Here is a 17,724-nt window from a genome sequence, read left to right on the forward strand (position 1 = left end):
AATAGGGACCTACCGAGACATTAAACCTTAAAATTACTTTAATTAAAAAAAAATTAAAGAGCTACTTTTTAGATAAAATTTAAAATTTATTTAATTAATTAAATTATTTTAAAAATAATGTACTTTCTACCCAAATATACTTTTCTTGAAGCTATTTCAAATTCTCTATTAGAATAAACTCTTCCAAATAACTTTCATCCAAATACATTATTTTATTTTATATATAAGGCAGTTTAAGCGCACACACACATACCTATTTTATTTATTAACGGAGTAATTGTAGTTGTTGTCTTGTATTTTTATTTTTTTATTATATTTACATATTAAGGAATGACTAGTTAATTTAAACATTTTAATCATATATATATATATATATATATATATATATATATATATATATATTAATGTTATTTATAAATTTTGATCATATTTCAATCCATTTTCTATTCTACTAAATTTGATTGATTCATTGACTATTAAAATTTGTATAACTTTTAATTGAATATCTATTTTTAATTTTTTTTATTAACTTAAGTGACTGTAGTTATATTTTAATTATTTGTTTTCATATGGTAAAAGATATACAGTTTTTGTTACTAATATATAATTATATTATAGTAAATTGTAGATGAGAAATGCTTATTATTACTTTTGTTGAGATCCTCAAATTTTCTAATAATTTCTATGATATAATTTATAATGATTAAGAAATTTTCGTTAAACAACAAGATTCAATTCCAAAATATAATATTTATTATATATTTAGTGAATTGTGAACGTGAAAAATTAGCTATTTATACCCTTGCATAAACTTTGATTTATTCTCCAGAAAAAATGAAATATTAAGTTTAAAAAGGTACATAAATAATTTATCATTAGTTGATAACAAATATTTCTTAAAATTTATTAAAATTGAACTTGATTTAAGAAAAAAAAATCAAATTAGGAGGGTGATTTTTCATTTAGGTTTCGGCAGAGTTTATATGTTATGAGATACAAAAGTCACATATTTTTCAATATGTTCTTTATGGTTTATTATAAAATTAAAAGGTCATGAATGAAAGCTTATTAAATAGGAAAGCCACCAACAAAATTTTATTATTTTTAATTAATAATAAAAAAAATATTTTTTAGAAAAAGATAAATTGTGCTTGTTATTGTAAATTTCAACGTAGCCGAACATCAATTTCGAACTAGAAATGAAAGTATAAAAACCCTTGTCCTGTTTTCTGCAAAGGTTTAAGGTTAAGGTTTTGCGAAGCACGTGATTCCTCTAATGGCGTCCATGGTATCTACCAAGGCCAACCAGTTTCGCTATTCTACGCGTCTTCTCTTCTCACGATTTCTTCACCGTGGCAGGCCCTCCACGCTTTCAACTCCTTTCTCTCCTCATCTTCAACTACTGCATCACCCTTACCAGGTTCGGTTTCCTTTCATTCGCTAGTCATCCATAAGAAGAAAATAATATTTTTTTGCGCATAAAGTTCATTGCTTTGATTTTATGTCTCGTCCTTCTTTTTCCATCTCAATTGGGTCAGTTCAAATTTTGATCGGGTGTCTTTTTACTTTGAAATTTTAGGCTCGGAACCAAGGTTTTGGTAATGGGTCGTTGGGGTTGTGTCAAAGGTTTCTGTCTTCTTCCGCTGTTAATGTCAGTGGAGAAAAATCAGCCACAGATTCAGATCACTCTGCAAAAGATGGTTCTGGCCAAGGGAGTGAGGCTGGAGGTGGAGGAGAACAGGATCAGAAAAGTTATGCTAGGAAACCTGTTCGTGGAGGGGTGTGTATACCTACATACATATATACATATACATACATACACAATTGTTGTTACTAGCAATGTGGTTTTTGTTCCTTGAACATTTTTTAGTTAATTTGAATGTTATGTGATGGGGGCTGGAGTTGTGAACTGATTTTGTGTTCTTCCTTGCAGCCTATCTCTTGGTTGAGTTTTGTCTTACTGGTTCTCACTGGAGCTGGATTGGTGTTCTACTATGATAGGGAAAAGAAACGACATATTGAAGGTAGATTACTATGGTGAGTTGTATTTTTTATGGTATGCATGTGGTGGTGTCTTTGTTAATTGCATATTTATTGTTTGTTTACATTACATTTTCTTTTACCAGTGTTTCAGTCTATTTACTGTGCAAGATAAATGTTTGATTTTATGTAATTAAAACTCACAATAAATAAATATTTGTAATATGTAAATTTTACTAAAATTAAAATTCATAATAAATAAACATATTTGAATATATAAATCATATTTTAGATTTGCATTAAACGATTTAAATTATGCTATAAGATTATCTTTTATGTTCATGAATTCTTTTAACAAAAGTTATTGAAATATAATTTAGAAATAGAGATATAGATAAAAAAGAGTAAATCAAAAGCAATAGAGGGTAAATAAACCTAAGTATACAGTTTGATGGTTGAGAAATAAATTTTTTGGTTGATGGCTGGTATAGTGTGTGACATGTATATCCAATGAGGGGAGAAAAGAATGTACTGAATGTCTAACTAAGAGATTGGGGAGAGAGATTCCCACTCTCCAATTTGTAAGAGTATATATGTATTTTTTGAGTTGTTAAAAAAACTGTGGCTTTTTTCATAGAACCTTAGAGGGGTTGAATCTAGTTTGCGGATGAAGCTTGTTATAGGGTTTATAGTACCACATATTTGTGTCTCCGGGGTAGCATGAAAACAAATAAGATCAAATAGCTCCATTTCCTGTTGCATTTCAATTTGATTTTTAAGGTACTGCGGATGTTTTGCTCTTCTGTTTGTTGATTCAACTTTTGTTGCTGTAGAAATACGTAGTAACACGGAGGTAGTTAAGCAGGGGCCTTCTGTAGGAAAAGCTGCAATTGGGGGGCCATTTCGCCTTATCAACCATCAAGGAAAACATGTAACTGAAAAGGATTTCTTGGGAAAGTGGACTTTGATATATTTTGGCTTTACTCACTGCCCAGATATCTGTCCGGATGAACTACAGAAGTTAGCTGCTGCTGTTGATAAAATAAGTAAGTTTTTGTAGGTGATTTATCAGTGTATGTCAAGCTGATTTTCATACTTTACAGATCAAAATATGCTCTAATTTTTATTATCACAGTCAATAAATAATTAAAATACCAATTGATATCTGAAATAATGAAATTCATGAGAGGTACATGTCTAGAATGTGGTTGAGTTGTTGATGTTCAATGGGATAGTGATGAAAATGAAATTTCAAGTGCTTTTTGCTGTTGGCACATTGATTTAACCTATGGCTGTTAAGAAAGCACATTACAGTTCTTGAATCTTATATCTTTTGTTCTTGTGATAATAATGGTAATGGTGTCATGTTTCTTTTGATTCCCTGCAGAGGAGAAAGGTGGAATTGAAACTGTTCCAGTTTTTATCTCTGTTGATCCTGAGAGGGATACCGTTGAACAAGTGGGTGAATATGTCAAAGGTGCTTGGCGTCTATTTTTGTGGTCTGTTGTGTTTTTCTTTCCTCTGGAAAGAGGCGGGTTCTGCAGATAGATGTTAATTACTTATTTTAAGGTTATTGTGTGAATTTATACTTTTCAGAGTTTCATCCAAAGTTAATTGGATTAACTGGTAGCCCGGATGAGATCAAGAATGTTGCCCGTGCATATCGTGTTTATTACATGAAGACAGCAGAGGAAGATTCAGATTATCTTGTTGATCACTCCATAGTTATGTATGTAATATCACCTATGCTTCATATATACTACATTATGTTTCCCCAATTAATCTTGGTGCCGTATCCTAGCAGTCTGCCTAAGATTTGGAATCTTGATAGTTGAAACTGAAATTTGTGGATGATCTAACCTTGAAATATTTTAATGGCAAGGATGAAATGAGAGTAATGGTTTTGGAGGTTATTGAATATAGTGAAAAATTGTATGGGATTAATCTTTCTTGTGTAGAATATACACATAGGATACTATATTTATAATAAAGAAAATATGGACTAGAGAATAATAACAAAGTAACTAAAGATAAAAGATATAGATAAGATATTTATCTAAGATATTTATCTAAGATATTTATCTAAGATATTTAATATTCTAATATATCTAACACACCTTCTCAAGTTGGTGCATACAAATCGTATGTACCAAATTTGTTACAAATATAATCCATTCTCGGTCCTTGTAAAGACTTAGTGAAAATATTTGCTAATTGAATTAACGAACTCGGTTTTGATGTCTCCAGATACAATTTTTTGTCAAATGAAATGACAGTCAATCTCAATGTGTTTGGTCTTCTCATGAAAGATAGGATTAGAACTAATATAAAAAGCAGCTTGATTGTCACATATAAAATATCATTTAAGTGACATCTACAAATTGTAACTTTCAGAGCTGTTAAATATAGTGAAAATTATATATTGGAATTAATCTTCCTTGTGTTAAACACACATAGGGTTCTCTATTTATAATAGATAAAATATGGGCTAAGCCCAAAATACAAATTATAAATAATAACAAACTAACTGAAAGATAAACTGAAAGATAAAAGATATAATATTTCTAACACTCCCCCTCAAGCTGGAGCATACAAATTGTATGAACCAAGCTTGAAATAACTAAACTAGGTTTTGAACTAGATGATTTTTCTTCAAGAGTGAGACAATAAACACTTCAACTTTAACTTCAAAAGTGTGAACCAAGCTTGTGAAACTTCAACTTCAAAAGTGTATGAAGGAGAGCAGTGGAGAAGGAGGCAATAAACACTTCAACTTCAGAAGTGGATGAAGGAGAGCAGCGGAGAAGGAGGCAATAAACACTTCAACTTCAGAAGTGGATGAAGGAGAGCAGCGGAGAAGGAGGCAATAAACACTTCAACTTCAGAAGTGGATGAAGGAGACGCAGCAGATCTGTGCGGCAAATACAATAAGAAAGGAAGAACAGCAATACAGAGGCGAAACCCTCTACAGCAATACAGAGGCGAAACCCTCTACAACAATACAGAGGCGAAACCCTCTACAGCAATACAGAGGCGAAACCCTCTACAGCAATACAGAGGCGAAACCCTCTACAGCAAATTACGCAGAAAGAAGAAGGAGGTCCGAAGATACAGAAACATTCGGCAAGAAGAAGACAGATTTCGATGCCAGCAATGACTGCTCTGGAAGGTCTAAACAGAGAGAGGGAGGTCCGGTCATTCAGAGGAGGCAGTGGTTTCGGTCCGGTCATTCAGAGGAGGCAGTGGTTTCTAGGAGACTTGTCTCTGATTCTGGATATTTTTAGGGGCTGCCGGCGACCATGACGGTCGGCCGCCGGCAGACAACAAAGACCACCGGAAGAGATCAGAAAACCTGCTCTGATACCATGTTAAATATAGTGAAAATTATATATTGGAATTAATCTTCCTTGTGTTAAACACACATAGGGTTCTCTATTTATAATAGATAAAATATGGGCTAAGCCCAAAATACAAATTATAAATAATAACAAACTAACTGAAAGATAAACTGAAAGATAAAAGATATAATATTTCTAACAAGAGCAATTGCTTTAGCCAAACAAACTCACAAGTGGTTGAGGCCATAGCTTTATATTTTGTTTATGTACAATATCTTGCCACATTACTTTGTTTCTTGCTTTTCCAAGAGATCAAGTTACCACTAATAGAGACACGTGTAAATAACACTAATTGCCCAATCAGCATCTAAATAACAAACAACTCTTGTATGGTTATTGGAATCATATAATAATCCTTTTTCAGGAGATCCTTTAATGTATTTTAATATATGGATGACTGCATTCCAATGATCTTCACATGGGAAATTAAGAAATTAGCTTACCACACTGATTGCAAAGAAAATGTCAGGACAAGTAACGGTAAGATAATTCAATTTCCCAACTTGTCTTCTAGAGGATCTGACATAGGCTCTTCTTGATTTGGTAGAAGTTTAGTATAAGGATTCATGTGTGTGTCAACAGATTTTGAATTCATCGACCTAGTTTCCTGCTTACTCTCATCTGGTGACTACCTTTCTGATTATGCTTGTGCATTTTTATTGTTATCTGTGCGTATGTGATTGTATATTTAGTTGCTGCATCTGCAGTATTGTATTGCTTTTTGTAAAGTATGATTCTTGTTGAATTATGAATACTAATCTAATAATATGATAATTCTTTCCAGATACCTTATGAGTCCTGACATGGAATTTATAAAGTTTTTTGGCAAGAACAATGATGTTGACTCACTTACTGATGGAGTGATTAAAGAGGTCAAGCAGTATAAGAAGTAAGCTGCACAGCCTTGCTATGGTTCCCTTATTTCTTTCACATGTGGAAACAAAATTACCAATGAATTTTGGCCTCAGTGGTAGTTGTTAACTACACCAGCATGTCTAAATGCACTTCTCAAGTCTAGCTTCTCTCGAAGTGATTCTGGAGATTTTACGGTTCCAAAAAGCAACTAAATTGGTGTCATTTATTCAATGTTTTGTATTGTTCTTGAAATTTTTTTGGAGATATGTTGTTATTTATGTGCAGTTTGAGATGCAAGGGCCATGTTCAACATATTCCTTATATCTGATGCGGGATCTTATAATAAGAAAAACCATGGTTAATACAATTTCATGATGAGATGTTAAATTACAAGTCATTATTGGTGAGATATCACTTATAAAATGAAATTAATTGGTTTCCATTTTGTCATTAATAACAACATATTTCTATTAAATATTTACATTATTTGTTAAAAGAGATCTTATAATAAGAAAAACCATGGTTAATAGACAATTTCATGATGAGATGTTAAATTACAAGTCATTATTGGTGAGATATCACTTATAAAATGAAATTAATTGGTTTCCATTTTGTCATTAATAACAACATATTTCTATTAAATATTTACATTATTTGTTAAAAGAACTCATACACTTTCACTTCTCTTGGTCTTTATTTTGCAAACTATTCATACATTGAGTTGTGTACTAAAATACATAGTAAAAAAGTGGAAATATTGGTCTAATTTATTTGGAAGGTGAGTTTGAGGGGGCTATTTGTTACACCCATGTGAGATCTGCAGGCTGATACTGTTATGAGGTCACATCTGATGTAATTGGTCACATGATTGGGAGCCAGCATGAAATTCAAAGCTTTTAAGATTGGATATTTAGTTGCTAAAAGGTTATAAAAGGTTCATCAAATTTTCAACAAGGGAAATGAAAAGAAGAAAGTAGTCACATTATAATGTATCAATTAGACAAGTGAAGAAGATAAAGAAAGTTTTTGCAATAACTTAATTGTTGACATGTAAGAGAACTTTTAAGAACAATTATATATATTTTTTAAGATAAACTTTATTCTAAATGTTTTCTTCAATAAATTCAAAAATATAATAAAACCAATATTCTAGTGAATCCTCTCTAATTATTTTGTATCAAACTATATTTATTTTCTATTCACTAGTAGAAATTGAGACTTTGAGATCGATTTCAGAATATTATTTTTTTCTGTTTCCATCCTGGAAATTTGAGATGATTTTTAGTAGGTTGTTTTTTATATTAAATAAATTTGAAATAACAACTTTTAACACTTTTGAAGATTACATTTATATAGATTTTGTAATTCAAAAAGTTACACATAAATTAACTATTTTTAATGAGGATGAAATGGCAACGATTAATCATTACTAACATTTAATTTGAATTTATGAGCATTCTGAAAACAATATAATTGTTGAGTAATAATAATAATTAATAATCATTTTAATATTATGCTAACATGAAAATAATAAAAATATTTAAAATATGAAAATTACTTTAAAATACAAGCTTTAAAATGTTGATTTAGATTAAAAAATTATAAAATTTAGAATGATTTTTAATTTAAATCACATTTGATAATAGTTTTAGTATGAAATTTAGAATATTGTTGAAAACTATTATACAGTGAATTATAAAGTAGAAAATGTTGATTTAAATGATTTTTTAAAATTTGTATTAGTAATTTAAATATACGATAATAAAAAGTTGAACTAAATTAAATCATTAAATTTACTATTATATTTATTAGGCCGAATATCACTTTTAGTTCTTATTTTCATCGGCTTGTAACTTAAAACTTTTAAGTGTTGAATGTGATTCTATTTTTCATAATTTATGTTTAATTAAATTGTTAAGGATAGACTTTACGCGTGGACAATGTTTGAATAAGGGATTTGATTGTTGTCTATGTTGTTGTCTTACATAGTTGCTTATGTGGCCATGTGACGTTGCTTTGTTACTTCGCCACACCGCCAATGCAACCATCATTTGAGCGACTATGAGAGCAGCTTCGTTTCTCCACAATTGTATCTTCGTTGTCTATGTTTCCTTATCATCATCTTCTTCTTCCTTATCTATTTGTGTAAAATACTATGGAAATTTGCTTGAAGTTGAAATTGCAACGTGGAATCAAGTCGTTTGGCATTGCACCATCATGCTTTTTTAAGTCTGAATGAAAGCTTTATGAATCAATCTTCCCTAATCGCAAACCACAGATCCAGAATTAGCGTTTTTATGATGGTGGTGTTGCGATTTGTGCTTACGATTTTCAATTCTCCATTTCGATTTGGATTATGCAATTTAGGGTTTTGATGGTGCGATACTACCATTAGGATTTGTTGGTTCATTCCTCGTTCTATCAATGACTTATCTTTGTTGTTTGAGGTGGATTTAGAAGTTCGTAGCCTCATTACAAATATGTGGTGTGCATTGTGCATTGAATTTGTGTTTCTATTTAAATGATCACTATTTCAAAATGTGTTGGCATGGTTGTTGTCATGAAGGGAACACTACAACACAAATCTACATTTATGTTTGATGATTGTCGTGGTTGGTGATGGCTCACAATTTAGGGTTTTCATGGAGGAATGATGGTTCGATGAATTTTGTTGGTGTTGTGAACAAATATAGTGGTTGACAACATGAAGAAAATGGAGATTTGTGGTGGTTGTTGTCATGAATGGGTGATTATCGATGTTAACGAGTGACGGTGGTGACGCGATCAACAATGGTGTTGTGGTGGTTGACGACGTAAAGGAGGTCATGGTGGCTGCCAAGGGTTTTTGGACGTGTTGGGAAGAAAATGAGATGACATGACAACCACGTTAGAAAAATTGGAAGAGGTTATTCAAACATTGACCATGTGTACAATTTATTATTAACTGTTATGAAAAATAATCAAATTGAATACTCAAAACAATTAAGTCTCCAACACAGTCGACGAAAATAGAAACTTAAAGTAGTATTAAACTATTTATTATTAACAATTTTAATGCTTACATGAAATATTAAAAGATTAAATTTGTAATTATCATAATAAAAAAAATGTGATAATGCATTGCTATCATAATAACCTTAATTATTTTTATATGTAGTATTCATCTCATTTACTTTAATAATGTCATTTACAGATACATATTCTTTCTTGTAATTTTTTATTGCATTCTTTTAGTATGGATTTTTGCAGTTTTTGTAATATGATTCATTTCTTAATGGTGAGTAGCTGTGATGATCGACATTTGAGAATGACACCTTCACTAGGAGATTTGGTTAACTCACCATCATAGTTAACAATGAGATGACAGTATATACCCATAATTTGGACGAATTAATTTTGGAAGAGATTTGAGTGCTTGTTACAATTATGGACATGCATCATGTCATACATTGTAACATGACACATGTATTAAAATTCTTTTAATATATTTTAAAATATTAATAATGTATTAATTTTAATATATTTTAAACTAAGAAACAATACATAAAAATCTAGCATAGACTTACAAAACTCTTATTATTTCATGTGTAAATCCTATATTATTTCATAATTTATGTATTTGATCTCATTTATCTTTTTTTAATCCTAATTTCAATTATTAATAATAATCACTTCATTCTTATTAAAAATAACTTCTAATATATATATATATATATATATATATATATATATATATATATATTTAATTTATATATGATTTTTTAGAGTGCAAAAAATATAATAAATAAAATATTTAATAGTACTAAAATTATTATTATATTCCAAATTTATTAAATATAAAAAAAATAAAACAAATTGGTCAGAAATTGTCTTAGAGGAGGCCATTTCTAGGAGAAAAAGAAAAGAAAAGGTCAAAAATGCGTTTCTAAAGGTTCTATTTATGTATGTAACAGTCAATTCATCCAGTTTAATAAAGTTGGGGTCTACTTGAACATTTTTATCATTTGATTAAAGAAAATAAAATCCAAATTTTTAGCCACCATTTAAGTATTATAAAAACTGAACTATTTTAAATCATTTTTTAAAATTGAAAGAACTGAATTATATTAAATGAACATAAATAAAATATTGAAAGTAGGATTTCATCTAAAAATTGAGTATATTAAATAAAAGTATTATTAGATATTTAAACTTAACTTTTAAATGTATTAATATTAATATATTAATATATCTCTCTAATTAAGAAAGAGTTGGAAGAATTTATAGATGTCTTGAAGTTTATTGTAAAAGATAACCTTAATTTGTAACAAGAATCGGGTCAAGTAGAACCCGGTTTGAATCAGTAGCGAGTGAGTGAGTGAGTGACAAATCGAGTTTGTTTATTACAACTAGTTTATCACCACCACTACTAATAGGATCGATAGCACATGTCTTTTTCTATATCTGAAGCATCTTAAAGTTCTGAATCTTCAATGGCTTCTCTACTCAACATGGTTTCGGTTCCACCAAGAATATCGCCACCCTCATTCTCCAGAACCCCTTCACTTCATGCTCGACCCATTTTGCCACCCTTTTCTCTCTCATTTTCCAGTGGGTGACTCACAATACCTTTTTCTGGTTGCTCTTTCAGTCAGCGTTTGTGTGTTCTGTATACCCTTTTGGGCCTTCTTTTGTTTCCCCACCTCTAATGTGCTAACCAATCATGCTCCTAATAGTTTCTCACTAACCAACATGGCAAAAGTTGCGGTTTTTATGTTATTTAACTGTGGCTTGTTTCAATGGATTTGAAAATTTTGGTGTTTGTGTGGACATTGCAGGGAGGAGATTATCTATTAGGGCAACAGAAACCGATACTAATGAAGGTGTTTCTGGGTTTTATAGTTTCATGGTGCTGTTCATTTCATTTCCCATTAATCTTGTTTTCCTCACAGAAAGTTTTGTTTTGTTTTTTTATCCCCAATTGTGGGGTGTTTGATTTGACCAGTTGAATCTCAGGCGCCCAATACAGCACCATCTAAAGATGGTTCAAGCCTCAATCAGCTTCTTGGTATTAAAGGAGCTGCCCAAGAAACAGTGAGTCTACCGAAACAGTTTTTGCAATTGCAATTCACTTTTTACTATCTGATGTAGATCTCTTAATTGAGTAACTGCTCTTATTGAATCAATATATCTTAATAGAATTCCAACCACTTCATTCCTTGAGCAGGAATTTCGCTTGTGTATGTTTATGGCTGTTCATGGCAGCTCAAAAGCCTTATATATACACACACACAAATAAGTGATTGGTTGATTGCAATTATAGAATCAATCTGTATAAAGAAAATTGCAACAATTTTATTATCACTTGATAGCTTGCAGTTGCAGTTATGATTATATTGCCATATTTGATACTAAGGAAAGTTACAAAAAAATGTGGATAATGCAACTGCAATTTCCGTCGTAGAGACCCCAAAACCCTATTATGTAAAACCTTTCCACTTTGAGCTGGAATTTTTCTTCACAAGTCAACTAAACCACTGGATTTCAAGTTGGTTTGAATCCTTTGATGGAAGTATTATATATCTGTCTGAATCTGTCAAAACCTAATTACAGTTTGCACTCACTACATACTGTGCTGGTGAACTAACCTATTTTTCTTGGTTGAAATTTGATACACTGCTGGGTTTTCTTATTAGCTTACCTTGGAATATAATTTGCTTGGGTAAGTTAATAGATTTTGACAATGACATATTTAACAATAATTAACTACGTAATACTCTCTCCTGTCTTTTATATATGAATCGCACAGTGAATCAGTGGAGAACAATTAAAGAAGATAAGTTAATTAATTTTAATTAATATTATCAGAAACTTAAATTTTATTTCAAAAATACACAGAATTAAATTATTAAATTAGTGATAATCTTTAGTTACATACAAAAAAGCTCAAGTGTAGTTTTCTTTCTACAAATGATTGTACCTTAAAATATGTAAGATTGAACCTACTCAAGGACTTATAAAAGAGGTGTCATCTTGTGCAACTAAAATGGAAAACAAAGCATCCTTGGTAAAATTAAACTGACATTAATCTGAACTAAATTGCTGATTGAACCATCATATAGTAAATTGTCTTTATATTTTAATTTGCAAAGTCCTCCAAATCTGCAAATTGGACTGGTGCTCTGTGCATTAATCTGAATGCTTCTTTTAGAATCCACCAATGTCCATTACTCTATTTTTTGTTTTCACACACATTATTGAAAGATTATTTTAATTTTTAATATCCTGGCACATGGTAAGGTTCAATTTGGTTCTGAATTACTAGCAATTGCATCTTAAAGTTAATTGCATAGCAAAATAATTTTCTAACAACCCTTTTTGAAAAATATTAACCTTTTATAATTGGGTTGTGTATTATATTGTGCAGAATAAATGGAAGATCCGTCTTCAACTTACAAAGCCTGTCACTTGGCCCCCATTAGTTTGGGGTGTAGTTTGTGGTGCTGCTGCCTCTGGTATTAAATGCTAGTAATTGGCATTATATTAAAAGTGACATGCATGATCACCAAAGAGTTTGGTCCTGCATATTAGTCTGATAATTGTTCACTCATGTTCAAAGTTCTATATTTAATGCTCATCTTTCATGGTATAGATTTGCATATTTGATTTGAAACAACTTGTTGAAGTTCTCAATCTACTGTGATCTCTGGCAGGAAACTTCCATTGGAATTTTGAGGATGTCGCTAAATCAATTGTGTGCATGATGATGTCTGGCCCATTCTTGACAGGATATACACAGGTAATGTATTTTTATTGATGTAAAGTTTTTCCAGCTGCTATTGGATAGAAATATCACTATCAAACTGACATAACTGAATCTGAATTGTTGGGCTGTTAATTTTTAGACTCTGAATGATTGGTACGACCGAGAAATTGATGCAATAAATGAACCTTACAGACCAATTCCTTCTGGGGCGATATCTGAGAATGAGGTATTTGTGAATCTGAGACTGAGATGTCTTTTACAGTTCCCATGTATTCACCTTTTGCTCAAAATCCTGCAGGTAATCACTCAAATATGGGTGTTGCTGCTTGGAGGTATTTCTCTGGCTGGTATATTGGACATATGGGTGGGTACAATAAGCCATGATCTCATTATCCATCACTTCTGACTTTTTTATGTAATTATCAGAAGAAGCTTTAGTGATGAAAGTATTCTCCTTTACAGGCAGGGCATGATTTCCCTATAGTATTTTACCTTGCAGTGGGTGGAGCCTTACTGTCTTATATATATTCTGCCCCTCCTTTAAAGGTATGTTTCAAAGAATCTCCTGATTTTGTCTTCCCATTTTCTATTCCTTTGCCGATGATGATATTTGACGAAGTTCTACATTTGTTGACAGTTAAAACAAAATGGATGGATTGGAAACTTTGCTCTTGGAGCAAGTTACATTAGCTTGCCGTGGTGGGTACCTTCTACTTTGATAAACTCTGACTCATTGTTGTAGATTTAAACTCTTACCCTGGTTGTGTACATGTCTGTTTTGGTTTGTTTTTTATTTATCTACCCAGAGATAAATGAATTACTGAACAAGAATGGTGCTTAGCTTTTTATGTCAGAGGCATGAATTTTTTTACATAATGTTTTATATAATAGAATAAAATTCAAGTTTTGATATATTCTTGCCCAGAGATAAATGAATTACTGAACAAGAATGGTGCTTAGCTTTTTATGTCAGAGGCATGAATTTTTTTACATAATGTTTTATATAATAGAATAAAATTCAAGTTTTGATATATTCTTGGTCCTTGTAATTTTTTATTTTATTTTGTCTTTGTTATTTTATTTTAATCCCTATAAAGTATTCATGTTTGTCTTTGTCCTCATCTTATCTAGAATATTTTCTTTTAGTTCCTATCTAATATTTTTCAAAGGGACTAATTTAAAATAAAAATATATATATAATAAGATTCAAAAAATGAAATAAATATTTTACAGAGATTAAAATAAAATAGCAAAGACTGAAATATAAATAGAAATTTTACTGAGATCAAATGTAAAATAATCTATTATGAGTCATAATGCCCACATTATCAACATATAATTATGATTTGGTGGGATCTTGTGAGGAAAAGGCCAGGAAGATCTAGCACCAATGAATAGTAAGTAAACTATATAAAAGAGTAAGTTCAGCACAATAAATTTTTGGGTTTTTCTTATACTGTTTATTTTGGTCATTCCTACAACTCACACGTTTGGAATCCTCTTCTCAGGTGTGAAATCCTCTTATCATGGCTAATTGACCTTGTTTGGTTGTCTGATTTACTATTAAAAGTTCCATTTTCTGGACTTGCATGGTATCTCAAAATCTAGATCGATTTCTTACTGGCAGGTGGGCTGGTCAGGCTTTGTTTGGGACTCTTACACCAGATATAATTGTTCTCACACTCCTTTACAGCATAGCAGGAGTAAGTAGAATATGCTACATGGCATTTTGTTGATAATCTGTGAAATGATACCGTAGACTGTTCATTAACACTGCATCACATTGCAGCTGGGAATTGCTATTGTTAATGACTTCAAAAGTATTGAAGGGGATAGAGCTCTAGGGCTTCAGGTCTACTCTATTATCCTCTGCCATTTAATAACAGTACTCTGAACTTCTTCATGTTTAAGAAATTCTATTCATGCACCGTCATTGAGTAGCTTCATCTGACTTTTCTATCGGCTACCTTGTTTGAGTAGTCTCTTCCAGTTGCTTTTGGTGCTGAAACTGCAAAATGGATATGTGTTGGCGCTATTGACATTACACAATTATCCGTAGCTGGTAAATTTTGATCCCTTTAATATAGACAACCTCTAGATTTTATGAAGTATTTTTATTGTGTTGCAAGGCCCATAGTTGGCTATTTCCTTATCGATGACTGTTGTTTGACAATTGCTTTATTCTTTTTGTCTAAACCAGAGTTGTACTTGGCTATAAGTATAACCACATTTTTGTGTTGTCATAGTCACAGTTTTTTTTTTGATGAATTTCTTTCCAAACCAAGTCTTAAAAAACACTAGTATGGAAATAAAAAGTGGCTTCTGGTGTATTAAAGTTGCATTGTTTGATATGCAGACCAGCTTTTTAGGAGGGTTGAGAATTTTGGTTTTTCTTTTCTTTTATGTATTTTCTGAAGAAAAGGGTGGGGAAAGCCGAGGTACTTATTGAGTAAAATGCTTTCAAAAATATAATGTTGTTATTCAACAAGTGAAATCTTCTTCATATAGTTGTAAAAGTAAAACAGATGGTTCTTTAATATCATGCACTTTTTTATTATTCCTATAGACAATGCATTTACTCTTTTCGGTGCTAATAATATGTAAGTTAAAGTATCATGTTTCAGATGATTCTTGGATTCTGGTAAAGCAGTATTTTTCATTAGTAATCAGTACTTAGTTTTGTAACAAGAAATGCAAAAAAATTACATTATAATGCAAAGGATTTTATTTACATTTACGGTTGCAGGATATTTACTTGGGGCTGATAAACCGCTTTATGCGTTGGCTTTGCTTGGTTTAATTATTCCACAAGTCATATTTCAGGTAAAGCACGCTATTACAAGCTAAAATATTAATGAAAATCATGTCACTGCTAGCTAAAACTGTTCTTATCATCTTGTGCCTTGCAGTTCAAGTACTTCCTCAAGGACCCTGTGAAATATGATGTTAAATATCAGGTACATAATGAATGCTTAACTATAGTTTGCAAGCATTACAAAATGGACGACATTCATAGTTATTGGAAATGATATATCAGGAATTATTTCAACTACATCTAACATTATTTTTCTTTTATTTTCAGGCTAGTGCACAGCCATTTTTGGTGCTTGGTCTGTTGGTTACTGCTCTAGCAACTAGCCACTGATCTTCATGCGCAAAAAAAGCTACCAAAGGGGCATTAATTCACATATAATAAAGAAGGGACTCACCGATTAGAAGGGATATAAGAGTGGGATACCTGCATTCAAGATATGGCCATAGCTTTTGCTTTCCCCTCATCCTTCTTGCTCTCTCCTCTTATCCCCTTGTTCAATTTTTGATTATTTTCTCTTTAGGAAGCTTAAAAGGACTATAAATTGTACAAAGTGTAGACACATTCCCTTGAACCACGGACCCTTTCTACCTATCTTTGATTTGAGATAAAATTTAAAGCTATTTCCGTTATTCCCTCCTTGTTCATCCATTTCACCTCGGACAATACAATTATAAACACCACAAAACAAGGATAAACTTTCATAAGGCCACTCTAAAACTTGATGAAAGTAGACAACAGAACACAATTCAACATTGAGTAAAGGAGACTCTCAACTGAGAGTTTAACACTACTTCAACATCACTATATTAAACATACCCCGTTTTTTATTAAGACTGCCTAAGCTTTCGTAAAGCTGGCTGAAAAACTTAGCATTGCTTCCAAACAGAAGCATCAAAACATATTCTTTTTAGTACTAGTCTGTAGTGTCCTACAGATATTCACTGCTACATCATAACCCATATACTAAACAACTAGAACAAAACACTACTTCCTCACACATTCTTAGTTTTTCTTAAACTTGGACTCATCAATTTCTATGCCTTCCTCTTCAGCACGTTCTGCACCAGACTTCTCCATGGTGCTGAGCCCTCCTTTGCGTCCCATTTCTTTGTACCCTTCAGTCCCCATCTGCTCCTTTCTTGTCTGCCCTCCTTTGGTTCCCATCTCATGATACCCCTCTGACCCCAGCTGTTGCTTCCTCGTCTGCCCTCCACGGCTCCTTCCTACACACACATTCACATCATACAAAATCATCTTAAAGTAAAATTTAAGATATATGTTTTTGCTTCAATGAAAAAAATTGACATTAACACTTGTTGTTGATATATATATATATATATATATAAAGAGAGAGAGAGAGAGAGAGAGAGAGAGAGAGAGAGAGAGAGAGAGAGAGAGAGAGTGCATGCATGCCTTCAGCAAGATGTTCTTGGGCCTCAAGACTCTTCCCTCCAGTTCCACCAGGAACCACAGTTTCTCCTTGCTTTGCCCTCTCATCAAGTTCTTCACGGTTTGCTTGTTTTGATGCCATGTTGATTGCTTCAACTCAGATTTTTCACACCACAGAGAAAGACTTCAAGATTGTTCACATACCTGAGGTAGAAAGGTTCATCTTTTTATAGTGTGTAAAAGTATGCATGCAAAGGAGTAAACTAATGCAGAGTGATCAGTATAGCAGTGAAAGATAAGCCTAGATTATTGTTACCGCTGTAATGGAAATGCAGGTGTTGGCATGCTTGCACACGTGGCTTTATGTGAAAGATGGCACGTACTTATAAGGTGACACGTAAAAATGGCATATCATGACACATACGATTCTTTGCCTTTAAACTAAATTGAGAAATAATTTGTTATATAGATATAATTTGTAAACAGATAGATTTGCTATGTGACTTAGGACAAAGCAAAAGTGTACTTGTACTTTTAATAAT

At 31.8% G+C, this 17,724-nt stretch overlaps 3 protein-coding genes across 3 annotated transcripts; 2 read left to right on the forward strand and 1 right to left on the reverse strand.

The window, feature by feature from the left end:
• Positions 1 to 1,193: 1,193 nt before the first annotated feature.
• On the forward strand, positions 1,194 to 6,603 carry LOC124836470 (cytochrome c oxidase assembly factor HCC1-like). The gene is made up of 7 exons (XM_047311631.2): positions 1,194 to 1,420; positions 1,580 to 1,780; positions 1,934 to 2,024; positions 2,814 to 3,026; positions 3,368 to 3,457; positions 3,577 to 3,709; positions 6,163 to 6,603. The coding sequence occupies exons 1-7, from the start codon at positions 1,277 to 1,279 to the stop codon at positions 6,269 to 6,271; spliced, it is 981 nt and encodes a 326-aa protein (XP_047167587.1). The 5' UTR covers positions 1,194 to 1,276; the 3' UTR covers positions 6,272 to 6,603.
• Positions 6,604 to 10,638: 4,035 nt separating this feature from the next.
• On the forward strand, positions 10,639 to 16,422 carry G4 (UbiA prenyltransferase family protein). Its single transcript, XM_047311625.2, has 15 exons — positions 10,639 to 10,823; positions 11,051 to 11,095; positions 11,218 to 11,306; positions 12,640 to 12,727; positions 12,926 to 13,011; positions 13,118 to 13,204; positions 13,277 to 13,342; positions 13,441 to 13,524; positions 13,616 to 13,677; positions 14,606 to 14,681; positions 14,768 to 14,830; positions 14,959 to 15,040; positions 15,725 to 15,801; positions 15,888 to 15,935; positions 16,061 to 16,422. The coding sequence occupies exons 1-15, from the start codon at positions 10,706 to 10,708 to the stop codon at positions 16,121 to 16,123; spliced, it is 1,134 nt and encodes a 377-aa protein (XP_047167581.1). The 5' UTR covers positions 10,639 to 10,705; the 3' UTR covers positions 16,124 to 16,422.
• A 99-nt stretch (positions 16,423 to 16,521) lies between these two features.
• On the reverse strand, positions 16,522 to 17,449 carry EM1 (Stress induced protein). Its single transcript, XM_047311626.2, has 2 exons — positions 17,207 to 17,449; positions 16,522 to 17,016 (listed from the first exon to the last, which is right to left on the reverse strand). Exons 1-2 carry the CDS (start codon positions 17,322 to 17,324, stop codon positions 16,796 to 16,798), a joined length of 339 nt encoding a protein of 112 aa, XP_047167582.1. The 5' UTR covers positions 17,325 to 17,449; the 3' UTR covers positions 16,522 to 16,795.
• Between the last annotated feature and the right edge of the window lie 275 nt (positions 17,450 to 17,724).

This window comes from Vigna umbellata, chromosome 3 (genome assembly GCF_029865625.1).
Source record: "Vigna umbellata cultivar VRB3 chromosome 3, Vumbellata_1.0, whole genome shotgun sequence".
Classification (NCBI taxonomy): domain Eukaryota; kingdom Viridiplantae; phylum Streptophyta; class Magnoliopsida; order Fabales; family Fabaceae; genus Vigna; species Vigna umbellata.